The following is a 21,616-nucleotide window of genomic DNA, read 5'->3' as shown; positions in this document are numbered from 1 at the left end:
ACAAAACAGAATTCATAGTTTCCATGCTGCCCTAAGTTGCGAACAATTCTCTTTCGCAGGCTAATTTAACTACTCCTGAGATCCTTTTTGACAAGGAAGGATTCCTTTTCCAATTCCCAGGATACTGTCAAATAAGGAATATCAAAAAAAATGAGTGCATGGTCAAATTACAGGAGATTGTAATTATTTGCAGAAATTCACATGAATTTGGCTGAAAGGTAAAGTTGTTTTGCAAATAGTACCTTGCCTTGCCTCCTCCTCAAGCAAGTCCGTATGCAAGGCTAAATACCTCTCTTCATCACAAAGAGCATCAATCCTCGCCTCCTCTTCCGATAACTGATAATCTCTGTTCCAAGTGTACTCAGCATCACATTCTGAGAGGTCGTTTAAGTGACCCCGACAATCATACCTGCAAGATGAAGACACTGGTCAATACAATTCAGAAAAAACTCTACTGACCAGATCACATACTTACCAAACTAGGCAACCTGCAAGTGATATTTAAAGAAACAATCAAAATAACATTACAAATAATATAAAAAATGAAAATGAATAGCTTACTATATTACATAATTTAAATTTAAACGACTGTCTTTAAAAGATGGTATAAAGTGCATTCAGAAAAGTTAACTCAGTTCTTCACCACAATATTGAACAGTTAATAGAATGTAAACGAACACCCGGTTTGCCAAGTACTGACACTGTTTTAAAAAAGAATCTTACCGTGCATGTTTCAGTCAATCACTCGCACTGCTATCTGTCAAAGACACTCTTGCTTGACAACATTTCATCTGCAAAAGCAGTTTTAACAGGCGCACAAACCGAGGACATAAATACCTATCAGCAAGAACCAAAAGGGCCGTAAATGTCCTCGCTTCACCATGCTCTGCGTTTTCCTGGAGGAGGAGGTGGAGGAGAATGAAAGCTCTTCATCAACTGGAGGCCCGTCGCTTTGTGGCAAAATCATGACTAGGACTTTTTTTTTTCCTAGCCATTTTACTACCTGGCAAATTCACTGGGGAAAGAAGCTCTGGATTACGTGACAGAGAGAGACATTTATATATTTATATAAAAATTAACACAAATTGCACAGGATATTCAGTACAGAAACCGGCCAATCAGCCCATTTACATAAACATATGCATAACTAAAAGGAGCAAGGAAAAGTTATGAATAAAATAGAAAGACTGCATGCAGCTTCTATCTAACAGATAATAGGCCCTAAGTCTCAGAGATTTAAAAAGTAAAGACTTTCACAATTACAGGTTGCACCAAAGTATTTTTATTGTCAATGAAATACTTTTCAACTTGTCCTTTTACAATTTAAAAACTACTGCAGCCAATTTTTGGAGAGCAAGGTCCCATAATAGACAAAGAACCCAGAGGCAACTTTCTTGAAGATGTTCACTGAAGGATGAATATTGGCCAGGGCATTGGGAACACCTGTGCTTTGACACAGTGGCCACGGGATCTTCCACATATGCCTGAGAGAGGACAGGGTCTTTTTAAAAAATTTCTCAATCAAAAGTCAGCATCTCCAATTACGCTGCACCTCCTCAGTACTAAATTGGGACCTTTAGCTTGATTTGCTTCCAAGTTCAAACATGTCAGAGTGACACGTTAACCCAAACCTCCCAACTCAATGGCAGCATGACCTGATGGCCACAAATAAAATACCCTACTTAAAGACTAATAGCTGGGAACACCCTCCTCCCAAAAAAGCTCATGTTCCACCTAAGCCGTACTGCTCTTCCATCCACGCTGACTGGCGTGCTGAGCAGATCTCAAGAGATCCACATGGTGGAAAAATTAATTACAGGGAATGTACCAGCTGACATGACATAAGCTCAAACAAAAGCAAAACTCTACATGTGCTGGAGATCTGAAAACAGAAAGCACTGGAGAAACTTAGCAAGTCTGGTGGTCTCTGTGGAGAGAGAATTGACAGTTAGCATCTCAGGGCTGCCCTTCAGTGACATGACTGTTATAAAGGGTCAGTGGATTCAGTCCTTGGCCAACTTATTGGCTTCAAGATTTCAGCACTGTCAAAGCTGCCAAGTTTCTCCAGTATTTTCTGATTCCATCACTTAACATACCTCAGAAACAAGAGCAGAAATTACTGAAGATACTCAGCAGGTCTGACAGCAACTGCAGAGAAAAACAGAGTTAATGTTTCAAGTCCAGTGACCAGAGTGCAGATCCGAAGAAGGGTCATCAGACTTCAAACGTTAGCTCTGCTTTTGCTGCAAAGATGCTGTTAGACCTGCTGAGTTCCGCCAACAACTCTCTCATTTCTCGTGACTTAAAGTAGCTCAGGAACAAAAACAAAAAGTGCTGGAGGAACTCAGCAGGCATGGCCGCATCTGTAGAGATAAGCAGAGTTAACCTGGAGCCCAGGTATTTGGAGGGCTCATCTGATTTAAACTGATAGATGCTTTCTCTCCATGGATGTTGCAGGACCTGCTGAGTCCCTCCAGCAATGTGTGCTTCCTCCAGATTCCCAGCATTCGCGGCATCTTAAGTTCAAAATCAGAGAGAAGAGAGTTTAAATCTCCCCCCCTCCCCCTCCTCAGGGAGGAGGAAGGTGGTTAGAGGGCAGGCAGGCTGGTAGACAGAGTGAGTGTGAGTGGGTTAACCGACCTATCGATGAGGAGGGCCGGGTCTCCCATCCAGGGGATGAGGTGCTTGCCTTGCTCGTGGAACTGGGCCTTGTCGTCCTCCCGGAACAGCTTACAGGCGTAACCGAAAACTAACAGCTCCACCACCTTCTTCTTATCATCCTCCTTCTTGCTGCTGTTGTTGTTCTGCTGCTTCTTGCGGTGGTTGGGGAAGGTGTAGGCCCGAGCCTGGGCCATGGTTTCTCTCAGTGTCTCCCCCGACGAGGAGCGAGTACCGATCGCTCCGTCTCCCCGCAGCCGCACCGCCACAAAATGGCGGCCGTCGGCCACAACAACCAGCCTCCACCCGCCTCCGCACATTCACCACAACCAGCCCCAACACAACAAAAAAAGAACACACCCGACTGAAACATAGCAGTACAGCCGAGGAACAGGCCTTTCATAATTCCGTGTGCTTTATAAAATTATATTTCTGTCCTCTTACTGTTGTGAGTGTCTTGAGTGTCGAATGTGCGGATGGCAGAAACAGCCAGCGACTGTACATTCCTGCAGCTGCTGTCACAGCTGAGACAAAATCAGTGAAAGTGGAGGACAGTCCACATATAAATTAGACAGTGAATGTGGAACACTGTCCATGTTCAAAGTAAACAATGCATGTGGGACACAGTCCATATATAAACTAAACAGTGAATGTGGAACACAGTCCAAGGTTAAATTAAACAATAAATGTGGAACACAGTCCATGTCCAAATTAAACAGTGAATGTAAAACACAGTCCAAGGTTAAATTAAACAATAAATGTGGAGGACAGTCCACATATAAAAATAAACAGTGAATGTGGAACACAGTCCAAGGTTAAATTAAACAATAAATGTGGAGGACAGTCCACATTTAAATTAAACAGTGAATGTGGAACACAGTCCAAGGTTAAATTAAACAATAAATGTGGAACACAGTCCATGTACAAATTAAACAGTGAATGTAAAACACAGTCCAATGTTAAATTAAAGAGTGAATGTGGAACACAGTCCATGTTTGAATTAAACAGTGAATGTGGAACACTGTCCATGTTCAAAGTAAACAATGCATGTGGGACACAGTCCACATATAAACTAAACAGTGAATGTGGGACACAGTCCAAGGTTAACAGGGCTTTCATTAACAGGGGTATTGAGTTTAAGAGCTGTGAGATCTTGTTGCAACTCTATAAAATTTTGGTTAGACCGCACTTGGAATACTGCGTCCAGTTCTGGTCGCCCTATTATAGGAAAGATGTGGATGCTTTGGACAGGGTTCAGAGGAGGTTTACCAGGATGCTGCCTGGACTGGAGGGCTTATGAGGAGAGGTTGACTGAGCTCAGACTTTTTTCATTGGAGAAAAGGAGGAGAAGAGGGGACCTAATTGAGGTATACAAGATAATGAGAGGCATAGACAGAGTCGATAGCCGGAGACTATTTCCCAGGGCAGAAATGACTAACACGAGGGGTCATAGTTTTAAGCTAGTTGGAGGAAAGTATAGAGGGGATGTCAGAGGCGGGTTCTTTACACAGAGAGTTGTGAGAGCATGGAATGCATTGCCAGCAGCAGTTGTGGAGGTAGGGTCATTGGGGATATTTAAGAGACTCCTGGACATGCATATGGTCACAGAAATTTGAGGGTGCATACATGAGGATCAGTGATCGGCACAATATCGTGGGCTGAATGGCCTGTTCTGTGCTGTACTGTTCTATGTTCTATGTTAAATTAAACAATAAATGTGGAGGACAGTCCATGTTTAAATTAAACAGTGAATGTGGAACACAGTCCATTTTCAACTTTAACAGTGAATGCAGAACACACTGTATGTTCAAATGAAACAGTGACTGTGGAACACAATCCATTTTCAAATGAAACAGTGAATGTGGACGCAGTCCAAGTTTAAATTAAACAATGAATGTGGAACACAGTCCAAGTTTAAATTAAACATTAAATGTGGGAGGAAAGTCCATGTTTACATTAAATATTGACTGTGGAACACAGTCCATTTTCAAATTAAACAATGAATGTGGAACACAGTCCATGTTTAAATTCAACACTGAGTCTGGAACACAATCCATGTTCACATTGAACAATAAATGTGGAACACAATCCATGTTTAAATTGAACAGTGAATGTGGAACACAGTCCATGTTCAAATTAAACAGTGAATGTAGGACACAGTCCATGTTCAAATTAAAGAGTCAGTATGGAACACAGTCCATGTTTTACTTGAACAGCGAAAGTGGAACACAGTTCATGTTCAAATTAAACAATGAAGGTGGAACACAATCCAATAGACAATAGGTGCAGGAGTAGGCCATTCTGCCCTTCGAGCCAGCACCACCATTCATTATGATCGTGGCTGATCATCCACAATCAGTATCCTGTTCCTGCCTTATCCCCATAATCCTTGATTCCACTATCCTTGAGAGCTCTATCAATCTTTCTTGAAAGTATCCGGACACTTTGCTCCACTGCCCTTTGGGGCACCATTCTCTGGGTGAAGAAGTTTCTCCTCAACTCTGTTCTCAACGGCCTACCCTTATTTTTAGACTGTGTCCTCTGATTCTGGACTCACCCATCAGCAGACATATGCTCCCTGCCTCCAGAGTGTCCAATCCTTTTATAATCTTATACATCTCAATCAGATCCCCTCTCATCCTTCTCAACTCAAGTATATACAAACCCAGTTGCTTCAATCTTTCAACATATGATAGTATCGCCATTCCAGGAAAGGCTTTCTGAAAGTCCCACATAGGAGATTAGTGACCAAAGTTAGGGCACATGGTACTGGGGGAAAAATACTGACTTAGATTGAAAATTGGCTGACTGACAGCAAGCAAAGAGTAGTGATAAACGGGTCCCTTTAGGAATGGCAGGCGGTGACCAGTGAGGTACCACAAGGTTCGATGCTGGGACCGCAGCTGTTTACAATATACATCCACTGGATCTCCCTTGTCCATCTTCATAGTTACATCCTCAAAAAAATCCAGAAGATTAGTCAAGCATGATTTCCTCTTTGTAAATCCATGCTGACTCTGACCTATCCTGTTACTGTTATCCAAATGTGTTGTAATTTCATCTTTTATAATTGACTCCAACATCTTTCCCACCACTGATGTCAGGCTAATGGGTCTATACTTCGCTGTTTTCTCTCTCCCTCCTTTCTTGAAAAGTGGGACAACATTAGCCACCCTCAAATCTGCACAAACTGATCCTGAGTCTATAGACCATTGGAAAATGATCACCAATGCATCCACGATTTCTAGAGCCACCTCCTTGAGTACTCTGGGATGCAGACCATCAGGGCCCGAGGACTAGTTAGCCTTCAAACCTAACAGTCTATCCAACATCATTTCCTGCCTAATATAAATTCCCTTCAGTTCATCCACTACCCTGGGTCCTTCAGTCACTATTACGTATGGGAGATTGCTTCTGTCTTCCCCAGTGAAGACAGATACAAAGTACCTATTCACTCTTTTGCTATTTCCTTGTTCCCCATAATAAATTCACCCATTTCTGTCTTCAAAGCCCCAATTTTCGTCTTAACATTTTTTTTCTTTTCACATACCTAAAAAAGCTTTTATTATCATTTATATTTTTGGCCAGTTTGCCTTCATACCTCATCTTTGTCTCCACATATTGCCTTTTTCGTTATCCTCTGTTGCTCTTTAAAAGTTTCCCAGTCCTCCAGCTTCCCCCTCATCTTTGCTATGTTATACTTCTCTTTTATCTTTAAACAGTACTTAACTTCCCTCGTCAGCCACGGCCGCCCCTACCTCCCCTGAGGATTTTTCTTACACTTTGGAATGAACTGATCCTGCATCTTCTGCATTATATCCGGAAATACCTGCCATTGTTCCTCCACTGGCATCCCTGCTAGGGTATTGCACCATTGAACTTTGGCCGCTCCTCCCTCATAGCTCCATAGTTCCCTTTGTTCAACTGCAATACCGACACTTCCGATTCTCCCTTCTCCCTCTCAAATTGCAGACTAAAACATTTCATGTTATGGTCACTACCTCCTAATGGTTCCCTTACTTTGAGGTCCCTGATCAAATCCGGTTCGTTGCATAACACCAGATCCAGAATTGCCTTCTCCCTGGTAAGCTCCAATACAAGCCATTCTAAGAATCCATCTTTGAGGCATTCCACAAACTTCCCTTCTTGGGTCCAGTACCATCCTGATTCTCCCAGTCTACCTGCATGTTGAAATCCCCCATAACAACAGTAATAATACCTTTGCAACAGGCCAATTTCAACTCCTTATTCAACTTACACCTTACATCCAGACTACTGTTGGGGGCTTTCCACCCTGAGAATTTCTCATCTGTATCTACACTGACTCTACATCTCCTGATTCTACGTTGGCTCTTGCAAGGGACTGGATATCATTCCTCACTACCAAGTACCAGCCCACTCCCTTTGCTCTGTCCTTTTGTAGCACGTATAGCCTTGAATATTCATTTCCCAAGCCCTGTCCACTTGAAGCCACTTCTCAGTTATCCCCACAACATTGTACCTGCCAATTTCCAACTGAGCCTCAAGCTTCTTATGCTTCTTGCATTCATATACAATAGCTTTAATTTGTAACTTGCCTCTCCCTTCCTATCAATCCTTATTTCACTTGACCAGAATGTATGATCACTTTTTGATTTTTCTTGGTTGGTGTGGGTGTCCCAGAGGTGTTCTCTGAAATGTTCCGCAAGTAACGCAACCAACCAACCCAACCGCCCCGTGGCTGAACACTTTACCTGCCCCTCCCACTCTGCCAAGGACATGCAGGACCTTGGCCCCCTCCATCACCAGACCATGGTGCCTGGAGGAAGAGCACCTCATCTTCCGCCTGGGAACCCTCCAACTACAAGAGATGAATGCGGATTTCTCCAGCTTCCTCATTTCCCCTCCCCCCACCTTATCTCAGTCCTGACCCTCGGACTCAGCACCGCCTTCTTGACCTGCAATCTTCTTCCCGACCTCTCCGCCCCACCCCCACTCTGGCCTATCACCTTCACCTTAACCTCCTTCCACCTATAGCATTCCCAACGCCCCTCTCCCAAGTCCCTCCTCACGACCTTTTATCTTAGCCTGCTTGGCACACCTTCCTCAATGTGGAACACTGTCCATGTTCAAATTAAACAGTGAATGTGTAACCCAGTCCATATGTAATTTAACAGTGAAAGTGGAACCCAATCCATGTTTAAATTGTACAGTGAGTGTGGAACTCAGTCCATATTTAAATTAAACAGCGAAAGTGGAACACAGTTCATGTTCAAATTAAACAGTGAATGTGGAACCCATTCCATGTTTAAATTAAACAAGTAAAATGGAACACAGTATGGAATTAAATGAAACAGTGAATGTGGAACACAGTCCATGTTCAAATTAAACAGTAACATGTTCAAAGTGGACAGTGAATATGGAACACAGTCTATATTTAAATTAAACAGTGAATGTGAAACACAGTGTAAATTCAAATTATATACTGACTGTTGAACACAGTTCATGTTCAAATTATGTAGTGAATGTGGAATACAGTCCATACCTAAATTAAACAGTGAATGTGAAACACAATCCAGGTTTAAGGTAAACAGTGAATGTGGAACGCAGTCCATGTTCAAACTGAACAGTGAAAATGGAAAACAGTGCATATGTAATTTAAACAGTGAAAGTGGAACACTGTCCACATTCAAATTAAACAGTGAATGTGGAACCCAGTCCATGTTCAAATTAAACAGTGAATGTGGAACCCAGTCCATGTTCATATTAAACAGTGAATGTGGAACCCATTCCATGTTTAAATTAAACAATGAATGTGGAACCCAGTCCATGTTCAAATTAAACAGTGAATGTGGAACCCAGTCCATGTTCAAATTAAACAGTGAATGTGGAACCCAGTCCATGTTCATATTAAACAGTGAATGTGGAACCCAGTCCATGTTCATATTAAACAGTGAATGTGGAACCCATTCCATGTTTAAATTAAACAAGTAAATATGGAACACAGTATGGAATTCAATGAAACAGTGAATGTGGAACACTGTCCAGGTTTAAATCAAACAGTGAATGTGGAACACAGTCCATGTTCAAATTAAACAGTGACTGTGGAACACAGTCCATGTTCAAATTATGTAGTGAATGTGGAATACAGTCCATATTTAAATTAAACAGTGAATGTGTAACACAATCCAGGTTTAAGGTAAACAGTGAATGTGGAACACAGTTCACGGTCAAATTAAACACTGAATGTAAAACACAGTTCATAGTGAGTTTTGAGAAGATTTGTAGCTCAGGTCGAGGTTTTGGTAGGTTTGCTCTCTGAGCTGGAAGATTCATTTCCAGACCCTACTAGGTTTCGTTACCCTACTAGGTAACATCTTCAGTGGGCCTCAGACGAAGCAATGCTGAAAATTCCTGATTTCTATTTATATGTTTGGGTTTCTTTGGGTTGGTGATGTTATTTCCTGTGGTGAAGTCACTTCCTGTTCCTTTTCTCAGGTGGTGGTAGATGGGGTCTAACTCCATGTGTTTGTTGATAGAGTTCCAGTTGGAATGCCGTGCTTCTAGGAATTCTTGTGCGTGTCTTTGTTTGGCTTGTCCTAGGATGGATGTGTTGTCCCAGTCGAAGTGGTGTCCTTCCTCATCCGTATGTGAAGATACTAGTGAGAGAGGGTCATGTCTTTTTGTGGCTAGTTGGTGTTCATATATCCTGGTGGCTAGTTTCCTGCCTGTTTGTCCAATGTAGTGTTTGTTACAGCTCTTGCACCGCAATTTTGAAAATGACATTAGTTTTGCTTGTTGTTTGTATAGGATCTTTCAAGTTCATTAGCTGCTGTTTTAGTGTGTTGGTGGGTTTGTAGGCTACCATGATGCCAAGGGGTCTGAGTAGTCTGGCAGTCATTTCTGAGATGTCTTTGATCTAGGGGAGCATGACTAGGGTTTCTGGACGAGTTTTGTCTGCTTGTTTGGGTTTGTTGCTGAGAAATCGGCGGACTGTGTTCATTGGGTACACGTTCTTTTTGAATACACTGTATAGGTGATTTTCCTCTGCTCTGCATAGTTCCTCTGTGCTGCAGTGTGTGGTGGCTCATTGAAATAATGTTCTGGTGCAGCTTTGTTTGTGGGTGTTGGGATGATTACTTCTGTAGTTCAATATTTGGTCCGTATGTGTTGTTTTCCTGTTGACGCTGTGAACGAAACAGTGAACACAGTCGATGTTCAAATTAAACAGTGAATATGGGACACAGTCCATCTCCACATTAAACAGTGAATGTGGAACACTGTCCATGTTCATATTGAACAGTGAATGTGGAACATGGTCAGTGTTAAAATTGGACAGTGAATGTAGAACACTGTCCATGTTCAAACTGAACAGTGAAAATGGAACACAGTGCATATGTAATTTAAACAGTGAATGTGGAACACAGTCCATGTTCAAATTGGACAGTGAATGAGGAACACGGTCCGTGTTAAAATTGGACAGTGAATGTGGAACACTGTCCATGTTCAAATTAAACAGTGAATGTGGAACACAGTCCATGTTTAAATTAAACAGCGAATGTGGAACACAGTTCATGTTCAAATTGGACAGTGAATGTGGAACACAGTCCATGTTTAAACAGCGAATGTGAAACACTGTCCATGTTCAAATTAAACAGTGAATGTGGAACACAGTCCATGTTCAAATTAGACAGTAAATTCGTCACACAGTCTGTATTCAAATTAAACAGCGAATGTGGAACACAGTCCATGTTTAAATGAAACAGTGATAGTGGAACACAGTCAATGTTCAAATTGAACAGTGAATGTTCAACATAATCCATGTTGAAATTGAACAGTGAATGTGGAACACAGTTCACGTTCAAAGTAAAGAGTGAATGTGGGTTGCAGTCCATATTTAAATTAGACTGTGAACATGGAACACGATCAATGTTCCAATTAGCAGTGATAGTGGAACACAGTCCATGTTCAAAATAGTGAATGTGGAACACAGTTCATGTTCAAATTAAAGAGTGAATGTGGAATGCAATGCACGTTCAGATTGAACAGCGACAGTGGAACACAGGCCAAGTTGCAAATTAAACATTAAATGGTGGAACAAAATCCATGTTCAATTTAAACAGTGAATGTGGAACGCAGTCCATGTTCAAACTAAACAGTGATAGTGGAACACTTTCCTTGTACAAATTAGACAATAGACAATAGGTGCAGGAGTAGGCCATTCTGCCCTTCGAGCCTGCACCACCATTCAATATGATCATGGTGATCATTCTTAATTAGTATCCTGTCCCTACCTTATCTCTATAACCCTTGATTCCACTATCCTTGAGAGCTCTATCCAACTCTTTTTTAAATTAATCCAGAGATTAGGCCTCCACTGCTCTCTGGGGCAGAGCATTCCACACAGTCACCACTCTCTGGGTGAAGACGTTTCTCCTCATCTCTGTCCTAAATGGTCTACCCCATATTTTTAAGCTGTGTCCTCTGGTTCGACACTCACCCTTCAGCGGAAACATGTTTCCTGCCTCCAGAGTGTCCAATCCTTTAATAATCTTATATGTCTCAATCAGATCCCCTCTCAGCCTTCTAAACTCAAGGGTATACAAGCCCAGTCGCTTCAGTCTTTCAGCGTAAGGTAGTCCCGCCATTCCAGGAATTGACCTCGTGAACCTACGCTGCACTCCCTCAATAGCCAGAATGTCTTTCCTCAAATTTGGAGCCCAGAACTGCACACAGTACTCCAGGTGTGGTCTCACAAGGGCCCTGTACAGCTGCAGAAGAACCTCCTTGCTTCTATACTCAATGCCTCTTGTTATGAAGACCAGCATGCTATTAGCCTTCTTCACTACCTGCTGTACCTGCATGCTTACCTTCATTGACTGGTGTACAAGAACACCCAGATCTCTTTGTACTGCCACTTTACCTAAATTGATTTCATTTAGGTAGTAATCTGCCTTCCTGTTCTTGCCACCAAAGTGGATAACCATACATTTTTCCACATTAAACTGCATCTGCCATACATCTGACCACTCACCTAACCTGTCCAGGTCACCCTGTAATCTCTTAACATCCTCCTCACATTTCACCCTGCCACCCAGCTTAGTATCATCAGCAAATCTGCTAATGTTATTACTAATACCATCTTCTATATCATTAACATATATTGTAAAAAGCTGTGGTCCCAGCACTGATCACTGCGGTACCCCCCTGGTCACTGCCTGCCATTCTGAAATGGAGCCGTTTATCACTACTCTTTGTTTCCTATCAGCCAACCAATTTTCAATCCAATCTAGTACTTTGCCCCCAATACCATGCACCCTAATTTTGCTCACTAACCTCCTATGTGGACTTTATTAAAAGCTTTTTGAAAGTCCAGGTACACTACATCTACTGGATCTCCCTCATCCATCTTCAGAGTTACATCCTCATAAAATTCCAGAAGATTAGTCAAGCATGATTTCCCCTTCATAAATCTATTCTGACTCTAACCTATCATGTTACTACTATCCAAATGTGCTGTAATTTCATCCTTTATAATAGACTCCAGCATCTTTCCCACCACTGAGATCAGACTAACTGGTCTATAATTTCCTGCTTTCTCTCTCCCACCTTTCTTAAAAAGTGGTACAACATTAGCCACCCTCCAATCCGCAGGAACTGATCCTGAATCTATCAAACTCTGGAATATAATCACCAATGTATCCATGATTTCCCGAGCCATCTCCTTCAGTACCCTGGGATGTAGGCCATCAGGCCTCGGGGACTTAACAACCTTCAGACCTAACAGTCTCTCCAACACCAATTCCTGGCAAATATAAATTCACTTAAGTTCAGGTCCTTCAGCCACTGTTACCTCAGGGAGATTGCTTGTGTCTTCCCCAGTGAACACAGATCTAAAGTATCAATTCAATTCTTCTGCCATTTCTTTGTTCCCTGTAATATATTCCCCTGTTTCTGTCTTCAAGGGCCCAATTTTAGTCTTAACCATTTTTTTGCCTTTCACATACCTAAAAAAACTTTTACTATCATCCTTTATATTTTTGGCCAGTTTACCTTCGTACCTCATTTTTTTTCTGCGTATTTCCTTCTTAGTAATCCTCTGTTGTTCTTTAAAAGCTTCCCAGTCCTCCGTTTTCCCACTTATCTTTGCTATGTTATACTTTTTCTCTTTTAACTTTATATGTTTCTTAACTTCCCTCGTCAGCCACGGCCGCCCATGCCTCCTCCTAGGATCTCTCTTCCTTTTTGGAATGAACTGATCCTGCATCTTCTGCATTATACACAGAAATATCCGCCATTGTTCCTCCACGGTCTTCCCTGTTAAGGTTTTGCACCACTGAACTTTGGCCAGCTCCTCCCTCATAGCTCCATAGTTCCTTTTATTCAACTGAAATATTGTCACTTTCGGTTGTATCCTCTCCCTCTCAAATTGCAGATTGAAGCTTATTGCATTATGGTCACTACTTCCCAATGGCTCCTTCACTTCGAAGTCCCTGATCAATTCTGGTTCATTGCACAATACCAAATCCAAAATTGCCTTCTCCCTGGTAGGCTCCAGCACCAGCTGCTCTAAGAATCCATCTTGGAGGCATTCCACAAAGTCTCTTTCTTGAGGTCCAATAGCATCCTGATTCTCCCAGTCTACCTGCATGTTGAAATTAGACTGTGAACATGGAACACAATCCAAGTTCAAATTAAACAGTGAATGTGGAACACAATCCATGTCAAATTGAACGGTGAATGTGGGACACCGTGCATTTTGAAGTTAAACATTAAGTATGGAACACAATTCATGTTAAAATTAATCATTGAATGTGGAAGACAGTCATCTTTAAATTAATCAGTGAATGTGGAACGCAGTCCATGCTTAAACGAAACAGTGATAGTGGAACATAGTTCATATTCAAAATGCACAGTAAATGCGGAACACAGTCCACATTCAAATTAAAGAGTGAAAGTGGATTGCAGTTCATACTCAAATTAGACTGTGAACATGGAACACAATCCATGTTACAATTAAACAATGATACAGTGGAATACAGTCCATGTTCAAATTAGTGAATGTGGAACACAGTCCATGTTCAAATTAGAAAGTGACTGTGGAACACAGTCCATATTTAAATTAAACAGTGAATGTGGAACACAGTCCATGTTCAACTTAAACATGGATCATGGAACACAGTCCACGTCCAAATTAAACAGTGAATGTGGAACACAGTCCATGTTCAAATTACACAGTACATTTGTAACACAGTCCATGTTCAAATTACACAGTACATTTGTAACACAGTCCGTATTCAAATGAAACAGTGAATGTGGAACACAGCCATGTTCAAATTAAACAGTGATAGTGGAACACAGTCCATGTTCAAATTAAACAGTGATCGTGGAACACAGTCCATGTTCAAATTAAAAGTGAATGTGGAACACAGTCCATGTTCAAATTAAACATGGATAGTGGAATACATTCCATGTTCAAATTAGACTGTGAACATGGAACACAATCCATGTTACAATTAAACAATGATAGTGGAACACAGTCCATGTTCAAAATTGTGAATGTGGAACACAGTCCATATTTAAATTAAACAGTGAATGTGTAACACAGTTCATGTTCACCTTAAACATGGATTGTGGAACACAGTCCATTTCCAAATTAAACAGTAAATGCGGAACACAGTCCATGTTCAAATTACACAGTGATAGTGGAACACAGTCCATGTTCAAAATAAACAGTGAATGTGGAACACAGTCCGTGTTCAAAATAGACACTGAGTTTGGAACACAGTCCATGTTCAACCTAAAGAGTGAATGTGGAAGACTGTCCATGTTCAAATTGAACTGCAACAGTGGAACACACTCCAAGTTCAAATTAAACAATGAATGTGGAACACAGTCCATGTTCAAATTAAACATTAAGTATGGAACACAATTCATGTTAAAATTAAACATTGAATATGGAAGACAGTCCATATTTAAATTAAACAGTGAATGTGGAACGCAGTCCATGTTCAAATTAAACAGTGAATGTGGAACACAATCTATGTTCAAATTAGACACTGAGTTTGGAACACAGTTTACGTTCAAATTAAAGAGTGAATGTGGAACACAGTCCATGCTCAAATTGAACAGCGACAGAGAAACACAGACCATGTTCAAATTAAACATTAAATGTGGAACAAAATCCATATTCAAATTAAACAGATAGTGGAACACAGTCCATGTTCAAATTAGACAGTAAGTTTGTAACACAGTCTGTATTCAAATTAAACAGTGAATGTGGAACACTGTCCATGTTCAAATTAAACATTAAGTATGGAACACAATTCATGTTAAAATTAAACATTGAATATGGAAGACAGTCCATATTTAAATTAAACAGTGAATGTGGAACGCAGTCCATGTTCAAATTAAACAGTGAATGTGGAACACAGTCCATGTTCAAATTAAACAGTGAATGTGGAACAAAATCCGTGTTCAAATGAACAATGAATTTGGAACACAGTCCATGTTCAAATTAAAGAGTGAATGTGGATCGCAGTCCATGTTCTCATTTTCTCATTTCTGCAGGCTTCCCATTTTCCAGCCATCCCTTTACCTGCGAATATCTGCCTCCAATGAGCTTTCAAAAGTTCATGCCTCATACCGTCAACATTGGCCTTGCTCCAATTTAGAACTTCAACTTTTAGATCTGGTCTATCCTTTTCCATCACTATTTTAAAACGAATAGAATTATGGTCGCTGGCCCCAAAGTGCTCCCCCACTGACACTTCAGTCACCTGACCTGCCTTATTTCCCAAGAGTAGGTCAAGTTTTGCACCTTCTCTAGTAGGTACATCCACATACTGAATCAGAAAATTGTCTTGTACACACTTAACAAATTCCCCTCCATCTAAACCTTTAACACTATGATTCCAAAGTTCCGAAACAATGTAACAGCATATAAAACAGTAATTGCTGCTCCTGGAATTTGAGGAAATCACCTCCCAACACCTAAAATACTTCAAAAAAAGGAACAGCTCTTACAGCCAGAAATTTTTCCCATCCTCCATCTTGGATTACCCAGAAAGTATGTTCCTGTCTGGGTGAAAGGGAAGTCTGGTAGTTATAGGGAATGCTGGACGACTAAAGAAATTGAGGGTTTGGTTAAGAAAAAGAAGGAAGTATATGTCAGGTATAGACAGGATAGATCGAGTGAATCCTTAGAGTATAAAGGAAGTAGGAGTATACTTAAGAGGGAAATCAAGAGGACAAAACGGGGACATGAGATAGCTTTGGCAAAGAGAATTAAGGAGAATCCAAAGGGTTTTTACAAATACATTAAGAACAAAAGGGTAACTAGGGAGAGTATAGGGCCCCTCAGAGATCAGCAAGGTGGCCTTTGTGTGGAGCCCTGGAAAATGGGGGAGATACTAAATGAATATTTTGCATCAGTATTTACTGTGGAAAAGGATATGGAAGATATAAACTGTAGGGAAATAGATGGTGACAGCTTGCAAAATGTCCAGATTACAGAGGACGAGTGCTGGATGTCTTGAAACGGTTAAAGGTGGATAAATCCCCAGGACCTGATCAGGTGTACTGAGAACTCTGTGGGAAGCTAGAGAAGTGATTGCTCGGCTGCTTGCTGAGATATTTGTATCATCGATAGTCATAGGTGAGGTCCCGGAAGACTGGAGGTTGGCACATGTAGTGCCACTGTTTAAGAAGGGCGATAAAGACAAGCCAGGGAACTATAGACCAGTGAGCCTGACCTTGGTGGTGGGCAAGTTGTTGGAGGGAATCCTGAGGGACAGGATGTACATGTATTTGGAAAGGCAAGGACTGATTAGGGATAGTCAACATGGCTTTGTGCGGGGGAAATCATATCTCACAAATTTGATTGAGTTTTTGAAGAAGTAACAAAGAAGATTGATGAGGGCAGAGCAGTAGATGTGATCTATATGGAATTCAGTAAGGTGTTCAACAAGGTTCCCCATGGGAGATTGATTAGCAAGGTTAGATGTCATGGAATACAGGGAGAACTAGCCATTTGGAAAAAGAACCGGCTCAAAGGTAGAAGACAGAGGGTGGTGGTGGAGGGTTGGTTTTTCAAACTGGAGGCCTGTGACCAGTGGAGTGCCACAAGGATCGGGGGCCCTCTACTTTTTGTCAGTTACATAAATGATTTGGATGCGAGCATAAGAGGTACAGTTAGTAAGTTTGCAGATGACACCAAAATTGGAGGTGTAGTGGACAGCAAAGAGGGTTACCTCAGATTACAACAGGATCTTGATCAGATGGGCCAATGGGCTGAGAAGTGGCAGATGGAGTTTAATTCAGATAAATTTGAGGTGCTGCATTTTGGGAAAGCTAATTTGAGCAGGACTTATACACTTAATGGTAAGGTCCTAGGGAGTGTTGTTGAACAAAGAGACCTTGGAGTGCAGGTTCATAGCTCCTTGAAAGTGGAGTCGCAGGTAGATAGGATAGTGAAGAAGGTGTTTGGTATGCTTTCCTTTATTGGTCAGAGTATTGAGTATAGGAGTTGGGAAGTCATGATGTGGCTGTACAGGACATTGGTCAGGCCACTGTTGGAATATTGCATGCAATTCTGGTCTCCTTCCTGTCGGAAAGATGTTGTGAAACTTGAAAAGGTTCAGAAAAGATTTACAAGGATGTTGCCAGAGTTGGAAGATTTGAGCTATAGGGAGAGGCTGAACAGGCTGGGGTTGTTTTCCCTGAAGCGTCAGAGGCTGAGGGGTGACCTTATAGACGTTTACAAAATTATGAGGGGCATGGATAGGAGAAATACACAAAGTCTTTTCCCTGCAATCGGGCAGTCCAGAACTAGAGGGCATAGGTTTAGGGTGAGAGGGGAAAGATATAAAAGAGACCTAAGGGGCAACTTTTCCATGCAGAGGGTGGTCCATGTATGGAATGAACTGCCAGAGGATGTGATGGAGGCTGGTACAATTGCAACATTTCAGAGGCATTTGGATGGGTTTATGAATAGGAAGGGTATGGAGGGATATGGGCCCGGTGCTGGCAGGTGGGACTAGATTGGGTTGGGATATCCAGTCAGCATGGATGGGTTGGACCGAAGGGTCTGTTTCCATGCTGTACATCTCTATGACTATGAATCTATGTCTCTATGTTCAAATTAAACAGTGAATGTGGAACGCAGTCCATGTTTAAATTGAACAGTAATTGTGGAACACAGTCTGTATTTAAATTAAACAGTGACTGTGGAATACAGTCCATTTTCAAATATAACAGTGAATGTGGAACACAGTCCATATTCAATTTAGATGGTGAATGTGGATCACAGGCCCTGAACAAAATAAACTTAAAGTGTGGAACATAGTCCATGTTCAAATTAAACAGTGAATGTGGAACACAGTCCATGTTCAAATTAAACAGTGTATAAAACATAGAACATTACAGTGCAGTACAGGCTCTTCGGCCCTCGATGTTGCGCCATCCTGTCATACCAATCTGAAACCCACGATTTCACGTACATCCATTTGCTTGTCCAATGACACTTTAAATGTACTTAAAGTTGGCGAATCTACTACTGTTGCAGGCAAAGCATTCATACCCTTACTACTCTCTGAGTAAAGATACTACCTCTGACATCTGTCCTATATCTATCACCCCTCAATTTAAAGCTATGCCCCCTCATGCTCGCCATCACCATTCTTGGAAAAAGGCTCTCCCTGTCCACCCTATCTAACCCTCTGATTATCTTATATGTCTCTATTACATCACCTCTCAACCTTCTTCTCTCTAATGAAAACAGCCTCAGGTCCCTCAGCCTTTCCTCGTAAGACCTTCCCTCCATACCAGGCAACATCCTAGTAAATCTCCTCTGCACCCTTTCCAAAGCTTCCACATCCTTCCTATAATGCGGTGACCAGAACTGTACACCATACTCCAAGTGCGGCCGCACCAGAGTTTTGTACAGCTGCAGCATAACCTCATGGTTCCAGTACTCGATCCGTCTATTAATAAAAGCTAAAACACTGTATGCCTTCTTAACAACCCTATCAACCTGGGTGGCAACTTTCAAAGATCTGTGTACCTGGACACCGAGATCTCTCTGCTCATCTACACTACCAAGAATATTACCATTAGCCCAGTACTTTGCATTCCGACCAAAGTCCGACCAAAGTGAATCACCTCACACTTGTCCGCATTAAACTCCATTTGTCACCTCTCAGCCCAGCTCTGCAGCTTGTCTATGTCTCTCTGTAACTTACAACATTCTTCGTCACTATCCACAATTCCATCGACCTTAGTGTCATCTGCAAATTTAATGACCCACCCTTCTATGCCCTCATCCAGGTCGTTTGTAAAAATGACGAACAGCGGTGGACCCAACACCGACCCTTGTGGTACACCACTGGTAACTGGACTCCAGGATGAACATTTCCCATCAACCACCACCCTCTGTCTTCATTCAGCAAGTCAATGACTGATCCAAACTGCTATATCTCCCACAATCCCATTCCTCCATATTTTGTACAATAGCCTACTGTGGGGAACCTTATTGAACGCCTTGCTGAAATCCATATACACCACATCAACCGGTTTACTCTCATCTACCAGTTTGGTCACCTTCTCAAAGAACTCAATAAGATTCATGAGACACGACCTACCTTCACAAAACCGTGCTGTCTATCCCTAATCAAATTATTCTTTTCTAGGTGATTATAAATCCTATCTCTTATAACCTTTTCCAACACTTTACCAACACTGAAGTAAGGCTCACTGGTCTATAATTATTAGGATTGTCTCTACTCCCCTTCTTGAACAGGGGAACCACATTTGCTATCCTCCAGTCTTCTGGCACTATTCCTGTAGACAATGAGATTTAAAGATCAATGCCAAAGGCTCGGCAATCTCCTCCCTGGCTTCCCAAAAGATCCTAGGATAAATCCCATCCGGCCCAGGGGACTTATCTATTTTCACACTCTACAGGATTTCTAATACCTCTTCCTTGTTAACCTCAATCCCACCTCGTCTAGTAGCCTGTATCTCAGTAATCTCCACAACAACATTGTCGTTTTCTAGAGCAAATACTGTTGAAAAATGTTCTTTTAGTGCTTCCCCTATCTCCTCTGACTCCACATACAACTTCCCACTACTATCCTTGATTGACCCTAATCTTACTCTTGTCATTCCTTAAATACCTATAGAAAGCCTTAGGGTTTACCCTGATCCTATCCACCAACAACTTCTCATGTCTCCCCCTGGCTCTTCTGAGCTCTCTCTTTAGGTCTTTCCTGGCTACCTTGTAACCCTCAAGCGCGCTAACTGAGCCTTCACATCTCATCCTAACATAAGCCTTCTTCCTCTTGACTAAAGATTCCACTTCCTTCATAAACCACGGCTCCCGCGCTCTATAGCTTCCTCCCTGCCTGACAGGTACATACTCATCTAGGACACACAGGAGCTTTTCCTTGAATAAGCTCCACATTTCTAATGTGCCCATCCCCTGCAGTTTCCTTCCCCATCCTGTGCTTCCTAAATCTTGCCTAATTGCATCGTAATTGCCTTTCCTCCAGCTGTAACTCTTGCCCAGTGGTATACACCTATCCCTTTCTATCACCAAAGTAAATATAACAGAATTGTGATCGCTATCACCAAAGTGCTCACCTACTTCCAAGTCTAACACCTGGCCGGGCTCATTACACAGTACCAAATCTAATGTGGCCTCGCCCCCTTGTTGGCCTGTCTACATACTGTGTCAGGAAGCCCTCCTGCACACACTGGACAAAAACTGACCCATCTATAATACTCATACTATAGTGTTCCCAGTCAATATTTGGAAAGTTGAAGTCCCCCATGATAACTACCCTGTCTCTCTCTCTCACGCCTATCGAGAATCATCTTTGCTATCCTTTCCTCTATATCTCTGGAACTATTCGGAAGCCAATAGAAAACTCCTAACAGGGTGACCTCTCCTTTCCGGTTTCTAACCTCAGCCCATTTTACCTCAGTTGATGAGTCCACAAACATCCTTTCTGCAACTGTAATACTGTCCTTGACCAACAATGCCACACCTCCCCCTCTTTTACCATCTTACTGAAACATCTAAATCCTGGAAACTACAACAACCATTCCTGTCCCTGCTCTATCCATGACTCCGAAATGACCACAACATTGAAGTCCCAGGTACCAACCCATGCTGCAAGTTCACCCACCTTATTCTGGATGCTCCTGACGTTGAAGTAGACACACTTCAAACCAACTTCTTGCTTGCCGGTGCCACCTTGCATCCCTGAAACTTGATTTCGGACCTCCTTACTCTCAACCTTTTCTATATTCGAACTACAATTTTGGTTCCCATCCCCCTGCTGGATTAGTTTAAAACCACCCCAATAGCCTTAGCGAATATCCCCCCCCCAGGATATTGGTATCCCTCTGGTTCAGATGAGGACCACCTCCCCCAGAAAAAGCCCCAATTATCCAAGAATCCAAAACTGTCCCTCTTGCACCATCCCTTTAGCCACGTGTTCAACTCCTGTCTCTCCCTATTCCTCGCCTCGCTAGCACATGGCACGGTAAACAAACCAGAGACAACTACTCTGTTCGTCCTTGCTCTAAGCTTCCATCCTTGCTCCCTGAATTTCTGTCTTAAATCCCCATCACTCTTCCTAACTATGTCGTTGGTTCCTATGTGGATCATGACTTGGGGCTGCTCCCCCTCCCCCTTAAGGATCCCAAAAACACAATCAGAGTCATCACGAACCCTGGTACCTGGGAGGCAACACACCAACCGTGAGTCTCTCTTGTTCCCACAGAACCTCCTATCTGTCCCCCTAACTATGGAGTCCCCAATGACTACTGCTCTGCTCCTCTTCCCCCTTCCCTTCTGAGCAGCAGGGACAGACTCTGTGCCAGAGCTCTGCACCCTACTGCTTTCCCCTGGTAAGTTATCCCCCCCAACAGTATCCAAAATGATATACTTATTGTTGAGGGGAATGGCCACAGG

The 21,616-nt window shown here is 42.1% G+C and overlaps 1 protein-coding gene across 3 annotated transcripts in view; it reads right to left on the bottom strand.

Moving 5' to 3' along the window:
- sfswap (splicing factor SWAP) overlaps positions 1–2,959 on the bottom strand; it is a 127,922-nt gene extending 124,963 nt beyond the window's left edge. For 2 of the 3 annotated variants that reach the window (XM_072587682.1, XM_072587681.1), the window contains exons 1-2: positions 2,641–2,959; positions 243–409 (exon numbers count right to left, since the gene is read on the bottom strand). In XM_072587682.1, coding sequence (XP_072443783.1) covers positions 243–409; positions 2,641–2,855 — 382 coding nt within the window. In that variant the 5' untranslated portion in view covers positions 2,856–2,959. The remainder of the gene's footprint in view (positions 1–242; positions 410–2,640) is intronic. The other variant, XM_072587680.1, reaches the window with a different exon arrangement.
- Between the last annotated feature and the right edge of the window lie 18,657 nt (positions 2,960–21,616).

Source organism: Chiloscyllium punctatum, chromosome 17 (genome assembly GCF_047496795.1).
Source record: "Chiloscyllium punctatum isolate Juve2018m chromosome 17, sChiPun1.3, whole genome shotgun sequence".
Classification (NCBI taxonomy): Eukaryota; Metazoa; Chordata; class Chondrichthyes; order Orectolobiformes; family Hemiscylliidae; genus Chiloscyllium; species Chiloscyllium punctatum.
Note: the sequence above shows the minus strand (reverse complement) of the source record. Positions and strands in the feature narration are given on the sequence as shown.